The sequence below is a fragment of the Schistocerca nitens genome, chromosome 1 (genome assembly GCF_023898315.1).
Source record: "Schistocerca nitens isolate TAMUIC-IGC-003100 chromosome 1, iqSchNite1.1, whole genome shotgun sequence".
NCBI classification, from domain to species: Eukaryota; Metazoa; Arthropoda; class Insecta; order Orthoptera; family Acrididae; genus Schistocerca; species Schistocerca nitens.
The window spans coordinates 451,037,030-451,055,118 of record NC_064614.1 but is presented as its reverse complement, the minus strand read 5'-3'; the positions used below and the strand labels follow the sequence as shown (position 1 = coordinate 451,055,118).

Here is an 18,089-nt window from a genome sequence, read left to right as displayed (position 1 = left end):
TCAAAACTAAATGACAGAGATCGTCGTACGCTAACACGACTTGTGTCAGAACAACACAAAACTATGGCGGCTAAAGTGACCGCAGAGGTCAATAGCCATCTTCGAGACCCCGTGCCTTTCGACACAGTTCTCCGAGAACTCCATGAAGCGGCTATTCATGGACAAACTGCTATACCGAAATCATTAATGACGACAACCAACGCAAAGAAGCGTAAAACATGGTGTCAGAAGCGTAAGTCTTGGACGGCTGCTCAGTGGAAACACATCATATGGACCGACGAGTCAACGTTTTCGTTGCTTCCAACATCGGGCCGGGTTTACGCCTGGAGAACGCCAAAAGAAGCCTACAATCCTGATCGCTGCATTCCAACGGTTAAGCATGGAGGTGGAAGTGTGATGGTGTAGGCAGCTACTATTCTGTTGGTCCCATCTTTACTCTCAAAGACCGTTTTACAGCCAACGATTACGGGAACATTTTAGGTAACCCCATGATTCAAATGATGTTCTCCAATAATGATGCCATATTTAAGGATAATGCACCCATTCACACAGCCAGGACAATACAATCGTGGTATGAGGAGTATGCAACTGAACTGCAGCGTCTTCCCTGGCCAACACAGTCCCCAGACTTGAACGTTATCGAACCCCTGTGGGCGGTATTGGATCGCAGACTTCGAAGCAATTTTCGCCTCCCTCGTCACTACAGTAGTTAGAAGAGGTTCTGATCGAAGAGTGACATGACAGTCATCTGCAGACTGTACAATCATTATTTCGCAGTAGTCCAAGAAGAAGCGCAGCTGTCTTACGGGCAAATGAGGGTCCAACTCCTTGTTAATAAGCCACTCCCAAGTAAGTACAGGTGTTCACATTATTTTGCCTATCCCTGCCCGTGCATTACGAAATGTAGCGCAGAGGCGCCTGTAGATGAAAGCGGCGGCAGTGGGCAGCAGAGGTGAGCAGTGGCTTCCTTCCGGTGGCCGTGAGGAGCGGCAGGTGTCTGCGGGTATCGCGCAGCAGCATCGCAGGCCGCCAATTAAAACGGGGGCATGCTCGCGCCTCCGGCCGCCGCACAGCCTTTGTTACACCGCCTAGCAAGTGCTGCCTCTACACGCCAGCATAGACGCGATTACAGGCAGGATTTCACGACAAACAGAAACCGAGAAGGAGAAAGAATTCGGTGGGTGATACCGTGGAATTCAGTGACAGCTTGTGACGCCTTAAGATATCACGTTAATCGATTTGTACAACACTGAGGGGCAGAAATTATTTTGCAAGATGGCTCTAGATGTATAACTACCTTTTATTCGATCATCAGTTTCCCTCGCTTGATGCTGCCCGCCGTGATTTCTTCAGATGGCTCTAAGCACCATGGGACTTAACATCTGAGGTCATCAGTGCCCTAGACTTAGAACTACTTAAACCTAACTAACCTAAGGACATCACACACAACCATGCCCGAGGCAGGATTCGAACCTGCGACCATAGCAGCCGCGTGGTTCGGACTGAAGCACCTACAACCGCTCGGCCACAGCGGCCGGCGTGATTTCTTCTCCATCTCTCTATCTCAAAGAAGCAGCTGCACACACCGTACTCAGTTATTTCTTCGATATGTTCCAGTGTCTCGTCCACTTCAGTTTGCGCCCTCTACGGCTCGCTGTAGTATCAAGGAAGTTTTTCCCTGGCGTTTTGGCACACACCTACTGCCTCAGGTCCCGTACGTCCTATCAACCAATACCACCCCCTAGTTAGTGTTCCCTCAGATTCGGCAAAGCACTTTCTTTCTTATCACTAATTTTCATGTGTAAAGAAACTCAAACGCTTCGATTCTCTTCTTCACATTTTTCTCACAGTCCGTGATTCACTTCCTTACTTCCGCACAACGCCGTGCTCCAGACGTACATTCTCACTCGTTTCTTCCTAAAATTAAAGCTTATATTTTGCAGTACCAAACTTGTTTTTCGAAGAATTCTCATTTGGTTTGTGTTAATCTACTTCTTATATCGCCTTGCTTCGTTTCCTTTTCTTGATGTAAGACAACAAAATTCCTTCACTTCGCCTACTAAGAGGCCTCCAATCTTGACATTTGCCATTGATCTCGTATCTATGACTCCTCTTATTGGTCGACGTTTGATCGATCACAAACTGTTGGGAACTGGAGTTCTCTGCGAAGGGAAAGGCTCCATCGATCCTGCGTTAGTCGGCAAGACTCAGCGTCGCCAGGAGCACCTCCGAAGTTGTCCACTGCAGTTCTAGACTAAATGCCAAGAACCGTAAAGTTTCTTGGATCACGGGCATGCAACCCAGAAGACTCACAAGTAACTTAAGACAGACGGTGGTGAAAGCCTTCACTGTACGAGGTGCATTCAAGTTCTAAGGCCTCCGATTTTTTTTCTCCGGACTGGAAAGAGATAGAAACATGCGCATTGTTTTAAAATGAGGCCGCGTTCATTGTCAATACGTCGCAGAGAAGGCAGCACCGTACGCCAGATGGAATTTTACCGCCAGCGGCGAGAATGAGAACGGTTTTAAATACTTAAAATGGCGACGTTTTCCTTACCTGATCAGCGTGCAATCATTCGTTTTCTAAATTTGCGTGGTGTGAAAACAATTGAAATTCATCGACAGTTGAAGGAGACATCTGGTGATAGAGTTATGGATGTGTCGAAAGTGCGTTCGTGGGTGCGACAGTTTAATGAAGGCAGTACATCGTGTGACAACAAACCGAAACAACCTCGGGGTCGCACAAGCCGGTCTGACGACATGATCCAGAAAGTGGAGAGAATTGTTTTGGGGGATCGCCGAATGACTGTTGAACAGATCGCCTCCAGAGTTGGCATTTCTGTGGGTTCTGTGCACACAATCCTGCATGACGACCTGAAAATGCGAAAAGTGTCATCCAGGTGGGTGCCACGAATGCTAACGGACGACCACACGGCTGCCCGTGTGGCATGTTGCCAAACAATGTTGACGCGCAACGACAGCATGAATGGGACTTTCTTTTCGTCGGATGTGACAGTGGATGAGACGTGGATGCCATTTTTCAATCCAGAAACAAAGCGCCAGTCAGCTCAATGGAAGCACACAGATTCACCGCCACCAAAAAAATTTCGGGTAATCGCCAGTGCTGAAAAAATGATGGTGTCCATGTTCTGGGACAGCGAGGGCGTAATCCTTACCCATTGCGTTCCAAAGGGCACTACGGTAACAGGTGCATCCTACGAAAATGTTTTGAAGAACAAATTCCTTCCTGCACTGCAACAAAAACGTCCGGGAAGGGCTGCGCGTGTGCTGTTTCACCAAGACAACGCACCCGCACATCGAGCTAACTTTACGCAACAGTTTCTTCGTGATAACTTTGAAGTGATTCCTCATGCTCCCTACTCACCTGACCTGGCTCCTAGTGACTTTTGGCTTTTTCCAACAATGAAAGACACTCTCCGTGGCCGCACATTCACCAGCCGCGCTGCTATTGCCTCAGCGATTTTCCAGTGGTCAAAACAGACTCCTAAAGAAGCCTTCGCCGCTGCCATTGAATCATAGCGTCAGCGTTGTGAAAAATGTGTACGTCTACAGGGCGATTACGTCGAGAAGTAACGCCAGTTTCATCGATTTCGGGTGAGTAGTTAATTAGAAAAAAAAAAAAAAATCGGAAGCCTTAGAACTTGAATGCACCTCGTATGATCTTACGTCATTTATTGACGACTGGCTTACTGTTTCTCGTATCTATGAACAGTACTGAAAGCAATGCCTCCGAATTTTTTGTGTGGAAACACTTCAAGCTTGTTACGTAACGCAAATGTTACTAATAATCTACATCTTTATTCTTCATATCTACATACAATAATGGAAAACAAATCTGAATACCGACGAGGAGTCATGTGTTACTAACAAAAGTTAGTACACGTGTTTCTACATCAGATATAGCCCCGGTCACGTAAGAGTGGCGCTAGTAGCGACACTATGAGGATGCAAATCAAGTTTGCTCCAAACAGACGCTGTAACGGTCGTGAGCGTTAGTTGCCTTTGACACCGGCCGTGCCGAGTTGATGCCGCCTTTAGGGCGGCAAAGAAGCCATTATCAATACCTCTCCGAGTTTGAACGGCGTCCTGTAATAGGTCTACGTGAAGCTGGATGTTCTTTCTGCGATACTGCTGAAAGACTCGGCGGAAATGTAGCCTCTGTACATGATTACTGGCAGCGGTGGTCACGAGAATGTACGGTCGCAAGAAGACCATGACCCGGACACACACGCGGCACTGCCTAGAGGGAAGGCCAAGTGTTTGGCATATGGCTCTGGCGCATGATACTGCATCTGCAGCAGCAATGTGAGCAACAATTGCCACCACAGTGACACAACGAACTGTAACAAATCAGTTACTCCAAGGACACCTCCGAACCAGACGCCGTATAGCGTGCATGCCACTGACCCCAAAACAACGCCATTTACAACTTCAGTTGCGTGAAGCGACGCCTCATTGGACGGCGGGGTGGAGATGTGTTTTCTGACGAACGCTAGTTCTGCCTCGGTGCCAGTGATGGCCGTGTGTTGGTTAAAAGGAGGCTAGTTGAGGGCCTGCAATCAACCTAGCTGCATGCTACACGTACTGGACCTACACCAGCTCTTGGGTGCGATCTCGTATGACAGAACGAACATTCTCGGCATTATCCCGCGCACCGTGACTGCAAATTTGTACGTAAATCTCGTGATTCGACATGTTGTGCTGCCATTCATGAACAGCATTCCAGGGAGCGTTTTCCAATAGGATAATGCAACCCACATGCTCTGCAGTGTGTCGACATGTTACCTTGGCCTGCCCCATCAGCGGATCCGTCTCCAATCCAGCACATATAGGGTATCATAGGACGACAACCTCAATGTCATCCACAAACAGTATTAAACTGTCCCTGTACTGACCAAGTGTAACAGGCAAGGAACTCCATCCCATAGACTGACATGCGGCACGTGTACAACACCATGCATGCACGTTTGCGGTTACACTCATTATTAATGTACCGGCATTTCACATTTGCAATAGCATACCCCGCGCTTACACTAACCTGTGATCTTGCAATAATAATCATGAAAATATGTCTACAAATGTATTTCCGAAATTCCATTACCCTGTATTAATAATTGTTTGGTGGTGCGATTTTTTCCCCGTCAGTGTATTTGCAGCCCTCTCTCGAAGGAGGTCTCGGAACTGTAGCATGTAACATGGTGGCGTGTGATGTAACTACGTCCTCCATGGGAAACAGCGGGCTGTAATACAATGTCGTCCACAGATAGAGTACCCTCTACTTCAGCTTGACAAAGCCTGACCACACAAGAGCACTGGACCGTCTGCAACAACCCGACGTCTTGGGTTGACTGTCGTCTATCATTCTACACACAGTCCCGACTTGGCCCCATCCGATATTCATTTGTTTCCAAAACTTAACACGATCTTCTACGCTAGCCGAATGGAACCCACACCATGCCCTCCAACATCGCCTGACGTCTCTCCTCTGAATATTTCTGAGGTGGTGGTGGTTAGTGTTTAACGTCCCGTCGACAACGAGGTCATTAGAGACGGAGCGCAAGCTCGGGTTAGGGAAGGATTGGGAAGGAAATCGGCCGTGCCCTTTCAAAGGAACCATCCCGGCATGTGCCTGAAGCGATTTAGGGAAATCACGGAAAACCTAAATCAGGATGGCCGGAGACGGGATTGAACCGTCGTCCTCCCGAATACGAGTCCAGTGTGCTACCCACTGCGCCACCTCGCTCGGTGAATATTTCTGAGATCAACCTCAAAGTGTACAGCATTTCCGTCGATATGATTGAGGAACTGTAGCAGCGAATGGTACATGTCACGATTTAGGAGGCGATTCGAGGATGTTTGACAGGATGCGTAACACACTGCGGCGATAGCTGCAGTATTGTGTTAAGAACCGAGGGCGAGACAGGGGCAAGCTCGAAACAGGTACGAACGGTAGATGAAAGGCGCTGAAGCAGTATGGTGCTTCTGTTTACAGTCGCCAATGGCTGAAATTTGCGAGCATTTACATGCGGAATTAATCGAAGAGTTTACATTTCGAATAGATTTCTACTAACTACAGGAGTATATCATACTGAAGTCAGTGGCGACTGCAAACAATACATTCCCAAGTATCTCGACAACGGCTCGTATGCGCACCAGTGTTTAGTGAACTTTTTGCTTCAACTATCGATCATTTTCGCTATTAATTATGATACACCATGTCGTTGCTCTACGAAAGTCTTAGATATTATAATCAATACACTATACAGTATGTTTGAAAATGAATATATGGACTTTAAGGCTTTATAGCATTTATTACATTCAACTTACAGTTATAGATAATACGTCAAATTAAAGAGCAATTCAAACAGCTTTTCTTGCAAGTGTTCAGTGTGAGCACCAACCAATCTTCAAATATCACGTCGATAATAGGTGAGTTGTTCCCAATCCTTGATCAGTGTGTGTGGAGTAATTGTTGCAACAATGCTGTTGGTAAAGACGCGTAGATCAGCTGGTAGCGGAGGCACACACACCTGGTACTTCATGAATCGCCGAAGGTAAAAATTGCCAAAGGTAAATATCGCATATGAACGTGGAGATCACAATCAGCTCTGTCATCAGGCCGCTTGCGGTCATCGCAGCGGTGTGGTACAACGTTATTCAGCCATTCCCATTATGCCAGCGAGGTAGTTATTCGTAAGAAACGGAGAAAAGTCCAGCCAGACAGGACGGATTGCGGTAGGAGTCCCGCAGGGCTCTGTTTTGGGTCCTGTGCTCTATACCATATACACGAAAGACATCCCTAGGCAGTTGCGTGGAGAGATTGCTCTCTATGCGGACGACACCGCAATATACAGAAGCAGTCGCAGCCACCTCCCCATACACCGCCACCTCCAGTAACATCTCGACAAAATAAACCAGTGGTGCAACAGTTGGAAAATTAAAATCAATCTTGCAAAGTGCCAAGCGATCTATTTCACCCCTAAGATCAAACTCCCAGATCGCCAACTCACAACTGACGGCCGAGAGCTAACCTGGAGAAACTCCGTCATTTACCTGGGGCTCGAAATAGATCGCCGCTTAACATGGAACAGGCACATCACTACTGCTGAAACAAGGGCTGCGCCCTCTTCTGTAAGCTATATCCACTCCTCAAAGGTGATGGTATAACCACCCAATGCAAACACTTCTCTGGCGCCAGCTCATACTTCAAGACATCCTATATGCCTCAGAAGTATGGTCTATGACGTCAGACAACACTTTCCCGACTGCAACGTCTCCAGAACAAAGTTTTCCGTGTCATCCCTGGCGCGGGCAGATACGTCCCTATCACACACATAAGAGACCTAGGCCAACCCACCATCTACGCACTTATTCAGCAAAAATCCACAAAATTTTACGAAACTAAACAAACTTCACCCCACTTTCTCATACAAAATTTAGGAAACGAAACACCAGAAGCTTTTCACAAACGCCCAAAATTAACCCTTACACCCCTCTTTAGTGACCAATAACGCGCACAGAAAACACGCACACAACCCCAATCCCTCACTGGCATTCGGAAGTCAGTCGGGCACAGCCCAGTGGTACTTCGCGTACAGCAAGAACACCCATAGCCCTGGCGCACCATCTTCCTGCCAACTGAAGTTCTGCGGTTCAGCTTCTTCCACCGATTACAGTTGCTTCACCGAAAAAGTAAGGCCCATAAACATTCCACCGGCATGGCACAAAAAACATTCAATTTAAGGAAGTCTCGATGGAACATTACATTCCCGTACGGATTTGCTGACCCCAGCTGCGCACAGTGTGTGTGTGTGTGTGTGTGTGGGGTGGGGGGGGGGGCGGCATATATTTCCACGTAGCTGAAATATCAATTCATCACTGAAGACGACAGGATCCAGAAAATCTTCATCGTCGTTCAGCAAGAATTCGTTTGCAAAGTAGGCGTTATAGCTTGCAACAGCTTCAAACGATGAGAACGTAGCTGGAAGCGTGTTCTTAAAATATGTACGCAGGTAGTACCCAATCGCTAATTCACCACTAATTTCTTGGGGCTACTCTTTAAGGACTCTCACTAGTTCAAGATGTTCTTCAGTCACTTTTGGTCGTTTCATATTCTTCCTTTGCTCACAGTTATACCAAACAAAATTTTGAATTGCTGTTTCATTTGTTGTACAATATTATTTATAATTTTAAGTTGAATGTAACAAATGTTACAAAGCCTTAAGACTCTGATATTCAGTTTGAAGCACCCGGTATATCCATACATTCATTCATCCAGTGCAAGTGAGCCATCGAGCCATATTCTCCTTAATTTATAGTATTATGATTTCCCAATTCACAATTTTAGTTATTTGTTAACTATGGCTTTTTTATGAAAGAACCATAACCAGCTTCAGCCACATTGGCCATCTCCAGATGCTAAGAGCAGTATTTAGTTAACAAATGTTCACGCGTTGTCAAACTCAAACATTTGTTCACTAAATGTCGCTCTTAGTGCATGAAGATGGCCAATGTGGCTGAAACCTGTTATGATCGTTTCGTAAAATAGTGATCGTGTCAACAAATGAACAAAAATTAGAAATTAGGGAATCATTGTCTCCTTAAACGGAATGTCGATTTTTTTTTCAGTTTCCTAATTTGTTATTTCGTGTGTTCAAAAATGGCTCTGAGCACTATGGGACTCAACTGCTGTGGTTATCAGTCCCCTAGAACTTAGAACTACTTAAACCTAACTAACCTAAGGACATCACACACATCCATGCCCGAGGCAGGATTCGAACCTGCGACCGTAGCAGTCCCACGGTTCCGGACTGCGCGCCTAGAACCGCGAGACCACCGCGGCCGGCTATTTCGTGTGTGGAGGAGGGGGGTGGGAGGGGGCCGCGGTGTACAATTTCAGTCCATTGTTTTGTTTAATATTTCATTTCGCTTTCACCCTGAGCCACCGCCATGCTTCAGATTCCTGGAAGCACAGCTCTTCGGCCACGGAACCATTACGGCATCCGTCGTTAGCAGCTGACCCCCGATAAGACCGCGTGACCTCGCAGCTCTTCTGACCTGCGTAATAACAGCGCCCTGCACCGCGTACCCTACGAAAAAGCACCGGCGAATAGCGCGCGCACGCTCGACTGCGTAAAAACTCCGAACGTGAGAGTTGCCCGCGCAGGAGAGCATGGGGAGGTACCGCGGCCGTAATTACTGACTGGCTAATTTTACGACGTGATAATCGCTGATGTACTTCTAAACGCTTTATAACGTCGCCGCCGTCTTTTTTTCCGGCTTTTATTCCCGGCGGACAGTCACCCTTATTAGGCTGTCACGAGCGAGGGTAGAGCCGACGCACGAGGGCCTCTGCAGCGCTTGTTGACCTTGGCCGCCGAGGCTACCCCCTTTTTATAGGTCCCCTCCGCGCCGCCGTATGAAGTTCCAATCGCGGCCAATGGGAAGCCGACAGCGCCGGCACCTCAGCAAACGTTTGCCTTATTGATGGAGCGCCGGGCCGCTTCGTCGCAACACACGGCGCGTTGTCCCAGGCCACGGCCGCACTAGCTGCTATCCTCCGCCCGTTTTTCCTTTTTTGGCTCTCGTCACGAAACGCTGAGGCGCGATATTAAGGTGTCGAATTCTTAGCAAGTGACTTAAGACGGTACCTTGATTTCTAATTATGCTGGCATACTTGGGTCTCAGTGCTACAATCACCGCTCAAGGTGCTGCAATATTTATTCTACCAGAGCAGACTACGCCGCAAGTACACTGGCGTGCAGAACCTGGTGGTCTTCGTTTTTGTCTGGGACTCCACTCTAAAACTGATGTTGTCCATTTTCCATCCTTCGTTCTTGCAATATGTTCTGCCCACTCCCATTTTAGAGTCTTAACCCGTTCTATAATATCTTTTATTCCTGTTATTGCTCGAATGTCTTCACTTTTCTGTCGATCTTTCTTAGTGAGACCTAACATTGACCTTTCCATAGCTCTCTGAGCAGTATTAAGTTTCCTTTTGAAAAATTCATTTAAAGTCCAAGTTTCACACCCATACGTTAAAACCGGTAGGGCACACTGATCAAAAACTGTCTTCTTTAAGTAGACTGGTATGTAAGATTTGAAAACTGTTGCAGTCCTTCCGTAAGCCCTCCAACCCAGTTTAATTCGACGAAAAATTTCAGTTTTCAAATCCCCTTTTGTGTCAATTGCTCCAGATAAACGTATTCGGTAACATTATTTAGGATTTTGCTGTTCAGTATTACTTGTCCTGCAGCTACCCACTTATTACGCATAATCTTAGAGTGATTTATTTTAAGTTCTACTTCCTGACAACGATCTGTTAAGTCTTTTATAGAGGACTGCATTTCCATCTTACTGTTAGATAGGACCACTATATCGTCAGCAAATCTCAAGTTGGTGAGCCTTTTACCATTTATCCTTATTCCTCTGTTGCTCCAAACAATTTTGGACATAGCCATCTCAAGAACTGCTATAAATAACTTCGGGGATATAGAATCGCCCTGCTTTACTCCTTTTCCAATGGGAAATTCGCACTTGTTTTTTCCTATATTGATAGATGCTACAGACGTGTCATAGATGTTGCACAATATGTTTATATATTTCGTTCCGACTCCTTGCTCAGCCAGTGCTTGGATGACTACAGTGTGGATGACAGAATCAAAGGCTTTTTCGAAGTCAATGAAGGCTATGCTTAGTGACATTTCATACTCATTGGCTCGACTAATTACCTCACGCAGTGTGTTTATATGGTCAATTGTACGGAAACCACTTCGGAATCCAGCTTGTTCTATGGGCTGTGCAGTCTCCACTACCATTTTAATGCGACTTATCAGGACTTTAGTGAACACTTTATATATATAACAGAAAGTAAGCTAATGGGGCGGTAGTTCAGATCGTGAATACTTCCCTTCTTATGTAAGTAATTTAGTACGATTTAATTTGGACCATACACAGAAAGAACTGCTGCGGTAAAGCACAGACGGTAACTGAAAAGAAATTCGCAATGAGACGAACGGATATGACACTTTTATTCAAAGACGATAATTACACTGGAGTCACGGCAATTCATGATGACCCCTAGACATTACTGAAGGCGGGACATGGTTTTTAATAGGATGTGTAATCACCACGGACGGTAATGCATCCTCGCAACACGCTCCGTTGCTGGGGACAAGCTTGTAAAGTTCTGGTGGTAGCGCGTCCTATTCCTCCATGAGCGTCACTGACGACTGCTGGACGGTCGTTGGTGCATGTGGATGCGCTCAATCAAGTCGGGAGAACGTGAAGACCAGTCCAGTCACCGAACACTCTCTCATTCCAAGTGCTCCTTCGAATGCGGTGTTCGATTCGGTCGCGCATTGTCACCCATAAAAATAAAGTGAAGGCCGAATGCACCCCTGGAAAGACGCACATAGGAAAAGGGTACAGAGTCATAATAACGTGTACAGGGAGTGTAACGTGTCCAACGATTTGGGAGTCAATGCGTCCATGCAACATCGCCCGTCCATGCACCGTAACATCTGGAACACCAGAACGATGATGACTGACATTGATGGACTTATCCTCATATGGGGAGAGGTGGAAGCACGTAATGCGCCAGGAACTTCGTCGAACGTGATTGGTTTCGTGGTCCATGTGTTACAGCTGCGAGGAGGCGTAATGTTGTGCGAGTGTACTGACCTCCACATCTTTACACACGGTACACTCACCAATCAACGCTATTGTGACACTGTACTCCTTCACTGCGTGCTTCTTTTCAGAAGTGCATTCAGCCCTGTCTTCACTTTTATGGGTGAAAATGCGCGATCGCATCGAAGAACGTAGATGGAGGAACTCTTGGAACCAGAGGATATTCGGCGAATACGGTAGCCTTCCCGTTTCACTGACTATTATCTCATTGAGCGCATCCACATACACCAATGACCATCGAGCAGTTGTCAACCAGACTGTCAGAGGAATGGAACGCCCTAGCACAACAACTCCTTATCAAGCTTGTGGCCAGCAAGCGAGCACGTTACAGAGCATGTACTGCCCTTGTGGTGATCACGAACCCTGTTAAGGACCACGTTCCGTCTTCTGGAAAGTCCAGGGCACCATCACAAATCCCGGTTACTTCAGAGTGATTATTGTCTTTGGATAAAAGTCTCATTTTTGTATGTCCTATTGCGCATTTCTTTGGTACGTCGTTTAAGAGAAACAAAACAGGTCAGCTTGCTGTCGATATCGCGGTCATTACATAGCAACACAATGTCAACTGAAGACGACCGGGAGAAACAATATAAACGAATTATTGTAGTACTAGTCTGAACTTATTTAATAAAACTGTCCGCCCCCGGTAGCTGAATTGTCAGCGTGATTGATTGTCAGTCCTCTGGTCCTGGGTTCGATTCCCGGCTGGGTCGGGGGATTTTCTCCGCCCAGGGACTGGGTGTTCAAAATTCAAATGGCTCTGAGCACTATGGGACTTAACATCTATGGTCATCAGTCCCCTAGAACTTAGAACTACTTAAACCTAACTAACCTAAGGACATCACACAACACCCAGTCATCACGAGGCAGATAAAATCCCTAACCCCGCCGGGAATCGAACCCGGGAACCCGGGCGCGGGAAGCGAGAACCCTACCGCTCGACCACGAGCTGCGGACGACCACGAGCTGCGGACCGACTGGGTGTTGTGCTGTCATCAACATCCTATCAGCCTCATCGACTGCAGGTCGCCGAAGTGTCGTCAAATTGAAAGACCGGCACCCGGCGAACGGCCTGCCCGACGCGAGGCCCTAGCCATACGATTAAATTAAATTTAAAAATTTAATAAAACTACGGAGGACTTACTGAATCTCGTTCCTCGATAATACACACTAAGGTGAAAAAGAGAAACGACGCACCACGAATGAACTACCCAAATGGCACAGAAATCTGTAAATGTTATGTACAGAGAAGAAAAAAAAATGCAGTTTCAGAAAAATTGGATGATTTATTCAAGAGAAGGAGCTTCACAAATTGAGCAAGCCAATAATGTGTTGGTCCACCTTTGGCCCTTATGCAATCAATTATTCGCCTTGCCATTGATTGACAGAATGTTGGCTCTACTCCTGAGGATATCTTTCCAACATCTGTCCAGCAGGGGCATTTTATCGGGGAACAAAACGGGGCGAAAAATATCGTCTACGTATCACTGTGGTGTAAGGGTGCCGCGGATGACAACCAGAGTGGTCCTGCTATGAGATGAAATGGCACCCCAGACCTTCACTCCTCGTTGTCTAGCCATATGGCGGGTGACAGTCAGGTTGGTATCCCAATGCTGTCTCGGGCGTCTCTAGAGACCTCTTCGCTGGTCATCGGGGCTGAGGTGGAAGCGGGACCCATCACCGAAGACGATTCTACTCCAGTCAATGAGGATCAAGGCCTGAGACGTGTCTGGAGACTCCCCAGACAGCGATGGGGTACCAACCTGACTCTTGCCCGCCATACGGCCCAACAACCAGGAGGGATGATCTTTCTTGCCATTCTATTTCACAGTAGGGTCCCTTTGGTTGTCACCAGCGGCGCCCTTACAGCACAGCGGTCCGACAGCGACATTCTACGCCCCATTTTCTTAGTGCTCATGGCAAGCCTTAATGGGCTTACATATCAGCAATATAATGCCGCCCGCACACAGCTAGAGTTTCTACTGCTTTCTTCGCGCTTGCCAAATCCTACCTTGGCCATCAAGGTCGTCGGATCTCTCCCCAATTGAGAACATCTGGAGGACTAAGAGCAGGGCCTTCCATTCAGCTCGGGATTATGACGATCTAACGCACCAATTGGACAGATGTTGATGCGACATCCCTCAGGAGAGCAGCCAACATGCTATCAGTCACTGCTAAGCCGAATAATTGCTTGCATAAAGGGCAGAGGTGGAAAAAGTGTAGAAACACTACGTATTCAGATGTTCCATTTACCCTCCTATTGTTAAGAGTCCACATCTGCCGTTGGCGTTTTCCTCTTTACAACAAGTACAGAACTTTCTGACACCATGGCTCCCTTCTGACTCCTTTTTTTCCTGACGTGGCAGGATGCTGTTCTTCATTTCATACGAACGTGCGCTAATTTTAACAGCGCAGTCGACCTGTAGGCGCCTTTAAACAAACTCCGCTTGCGCAAACTGTGTCGCCTGCTGTGTTATCCTCTGCAACAGCACACCATATAGTTTTGTTTGGATGGCCATTTTCCGCAGCTACTACGGAATCCATTTTTTACCTTTCTGCGCTTGATGGCTCTCGCAAGACCGAAGGCCTTTTAGCCATCATTTGAAGTTTTGAATACTTTGTTTACACTATTTCTGTTCCGACACACGAATCAAAATTTCTGTAATACTGTTCCGCAGTTGTACTTTTAATACACAGAGCACCTCTATATAGGGCACTACTGAATTATAGGGAAAACACCTAACTGTCGAGACAATTTCAAAGAACACCTCAGTAGAGTCGGGTTTGGTGGGGGAAGGTATCCTGTAGATACGCTCGTTCTCCACGCCGAGCCAGCAAGCGTGATTGTGCGTCCCGCTGTCCAGTGTCTTGAGCCTGCAGTAACGAGCGACTACGGTGACGCTGCAGATGCGGCAGCGGGCAGCTTAGCATAATGGCCTTCCGTACTGAAATGCGGATGTCATTTCACATTCAAGAGAAATAAAAGTTCACCCTCACGATGGTTCTTCTTGTTGTCGAGTTACCTCGTTGAAGAAAATGATTGTCGCAGCACAACTTGTATTTCGTCGGCCTTCACAGACAAGGGATCTTAGAAATTATGTGACAAAAGAAAAGGAATAAAAGTGACGTACGTTCCAAGAATGAAGGATGTAGCACGCCGGGCTTCGAAACAACACAACTGAAATGTGACAGTTCTTTTTCCTAGTATTTTTGCTCTGAGTTCAGAACAACTGCACGGAGTTACTCCCTCAGCGATGACGCGGCGCCGCAAAGATCGCCGAACAGCAACTGCAAATTTAGTTGACAAGATTCTTTGTGTGTAAAACATTAGCGATAAAAATACAGCTACTTAAAGTAAAATGAGCACACGAAAACAAATACATTCGACTGTGACGGCACCTTTCAATTATCTCGTTGTCTTACATTGAGGATGTTTTAATAACATTTGACGGTTTGACAATTTTCTTTGCATCTTTTTTTAAGTCATCAGTCTTCTGACTGGTTTGTTGCGGCCCGCCACGAATCTCTCACCTGTGCCAACCATTTCATCTCAGAATAGCAATTGCAATCTACGTCCTCAATTATTTGCTGGATGTATTCCAGTCTCGGTCTTCCTGTTCAGTTGTTATCCTCTACAGCTACCAGTGGTAGCATGAAGGTTATTTCCTGATCTCTTAACAGATGCATTATCATCCTGTCCCTTACTGTCAATGTTTTTCATATATTTCTTTCCTTGCCGTTTCTGCGGAGAACCACCTCATTCCGTACCTTATAAATCCAGCTACTTTTCAACGTCATTCTGTAGCACCGCATCTCAAATGCTTCGATGCTCTTCTGTTCCGGTTTTCCGACAGACCATGTTTCACTATCATACAATGCTGTGCTCCACAAGTACGTCTCAGAGATTTTTTTCTCAAATTACGGCTTATGTTTCATACTAGCAGCTTTCTCTTTACCACGAGTGCCCTTTTTGCCAGTACTAGTCTGCTTTTTATGTTCTTGCTTAGTCCCGTCTTTCCTTGTAGCTTGCGCCTATTTTGCACATAATTTCAAATATCTTGCACCATTTTACAACCTCCACCGCTTTTCCAGGTGGACAAATTCTATGAAAGTGTATTGATTTTTCTTCAGTCTTGCCTCCATTATCAACCCCAATGTCAAAAATGCCTCTCTAGTGTCTTTACCTTTCGGGAATAACAAAGCTCAATTCCCAGTCCGGCCATTTAGCTGAATACCGCGGTGTTCCATTGAAATGGACAAGGCTGATTTCCATCCGTATTCTTACCCATTTTGAGTTGACTCTCGTCTATCATGATATCGACAACACTCATATGTTATACCTCCTTTCAAACCAAGTTATCATATTGGTTTATCACTTCCATATTAAACGGCAGTCTTTTTGTGGAAGCTTTTTGGGGAAATTCTGATCGATTTCACGATTTTACTTAGAAATACCAGTCTAGATCAAACAAATCACGTGTATTGGTGACCAGATCGCACTACAAAGTTGAGTGTGACCCGTTGACAGCACCTGGAGACTTCTGCAGTTCCTGCTGTGTCTATCTGTCTCCACACATCAAAACTCTGGAGTGCAGTCTGAAGATGGTTCGCCTTTGGATTGAAACCAGTCACTAATAAATGGAATTTGTTCTATCTAGACTTTTTTTCTAAATACAACATAGCCTCTTCCTCTTGCGTAGCATCAAGAGATCAATGGGTCACCACAAACTGAGCTTTATAAATTATATTCGTTGCATACTGCACGTGGATTTGGGATCCAACCGAAGACGCTGTTGTGTTCGGGAATTTTATACCACTATTTGTCCTTACCTTTCCGCACAAAAATTCTGAATACTTATTTCTTAAATTACCAAAATACCAACGGGTTATATCTAGATCGTGGTTCTTTGTACTAACGTGCCTTGGCGATCTCTGCCATGGGAGCAGGTAGTTCCAGCTAGAAGACTTCACCAGAATACGGAAAGAGAAAGTTGAAACTGCTCCATAAAAGATTTTTCCCATTATCGTCAGAGAAGTAACGCTAATTATCCCTAGGCAATATAAGGAACAATCTAATACCAAAAAAACTCACCTGTTATGCGAAGAGGAACAGTTCGTGTTAATCATGTGACCATCTGCAAAGAAAAGGAAAAAAAATGAGTGTTAGAGAGCAGCTTTTAGTAATCATTCGAGACAAGACATTAAGAAATCAAACGTGAGCCCTGGCGGCAGAGCGTGAATAGGATGGGGTGCCCGCTTCCTCGCCCTTCTTCCTGCGGAGTGACAGGGCGCTCGCCGCACCTGCCGCAGTCAGACTTCCGGAGCTGCGTCCTCGCCGCTCTTTTGTTTCCCCGCCAGAGCTGCAATTACCTTACAATGGCAGCTTCCTGCCAGCTTACGTCACCAGGTCTCGCTCTGAACACAGCCCGCACAAGTTCCCCAAGCAATGAGGCGGGAGGACCTCAGAAGGGCGCGACCGGCATGCCGACCTTCACACCGCCCGGTGTCACAGTCGCCAACTGCTGTGTCGCTAACAACAGGAAGTACTCTCTTCCATCCTAGGACTATTTTTACACATATAAAAACCCCCTCTCATTGCAAGGAGCTCAATACCACAGCCTACGAGAACAGCAGAACAGTGGAGTCCCCTTCACATGCGTCGACGGCGAGGTCATTAGAGAAGGAACGCAATCTAGGAATGGTACACGATGGGGAAGGAAATCGGCCGCGTCCTTTCCTAAGGGCACATACTGACGATTACCTTAATAGATTTAATGAAGCTACGGAAAACCTAAATCTGGATGTCTGGAAGGACCTGAACCTTCGCCCTTACGAATGTGAGTTGGTTTGTGAGAGGGAAACAAACAGCGAGGCCATCGGTGCCATCGGATTAGGAAAGGATAGGGGAGGAAATTGGCCGCGCCCTTTCTGAGGAACCATCCCGGCATTTACCTGAAGCAATTTAGGGAAATCACGGAAAAACCTAAATCAGGATGGCCGAACGCAGGGTTTGAAGCGTCGTCCTCCCGAATGCGAGTCCTGTGCCTTTACCACTGTGCCACTTCGCTCGGACATGTCTTCGCATGATATTCGGCCTTTTGCTAGAGTTTATCATCACGTAGAAAAAGAATACGTTTAAACCAGGTTTAATGATACAAAATGGTTCAAATGGCTCTGAGCACTATGGGACTTAACTTCTGAGGTCCTCAGTCCCCTAGAACTTAGAAAAACCTAACTAACCTAAGGATACCACTCACATCCATGCCCGAGGCCGGATTCGAACCTGCGACCGTAGCGGTCGCGCGATTCAAGACTGAAGAGCCTAGAACGGCCCGGCCACATCGGCCGGCGTTTAATGATATCTGGATATCTCACTG

At 46.5% G+C, this 18,089-nt stretch overlaps 1 protein-coding gene across 2 annotated transcripts in view; it reads right to left on the bottom strand.

Annotated features, from left to right (window-relative positions):
* Nucleotides 1-18,089, bottom strand: part of LOC126251601 (fringe glycosyltransferase) — a 658,326-nt gene that overhangs the window by 368,920 nt on the left and 271,317 nt on the right. For both annotated transcript variants that reach the window (XM_049952137.1, XM_049952146.1), the window contains exon 4: nt 16,805-16,847. In XM_049952137.1, the coding sequence (XP_049808094.1) occupies nt 16,805-16,847 (43 nt within the window). The remainder of the gene's footprint in view (nt 1-16,804; nt 16,848-18,089) is intronic.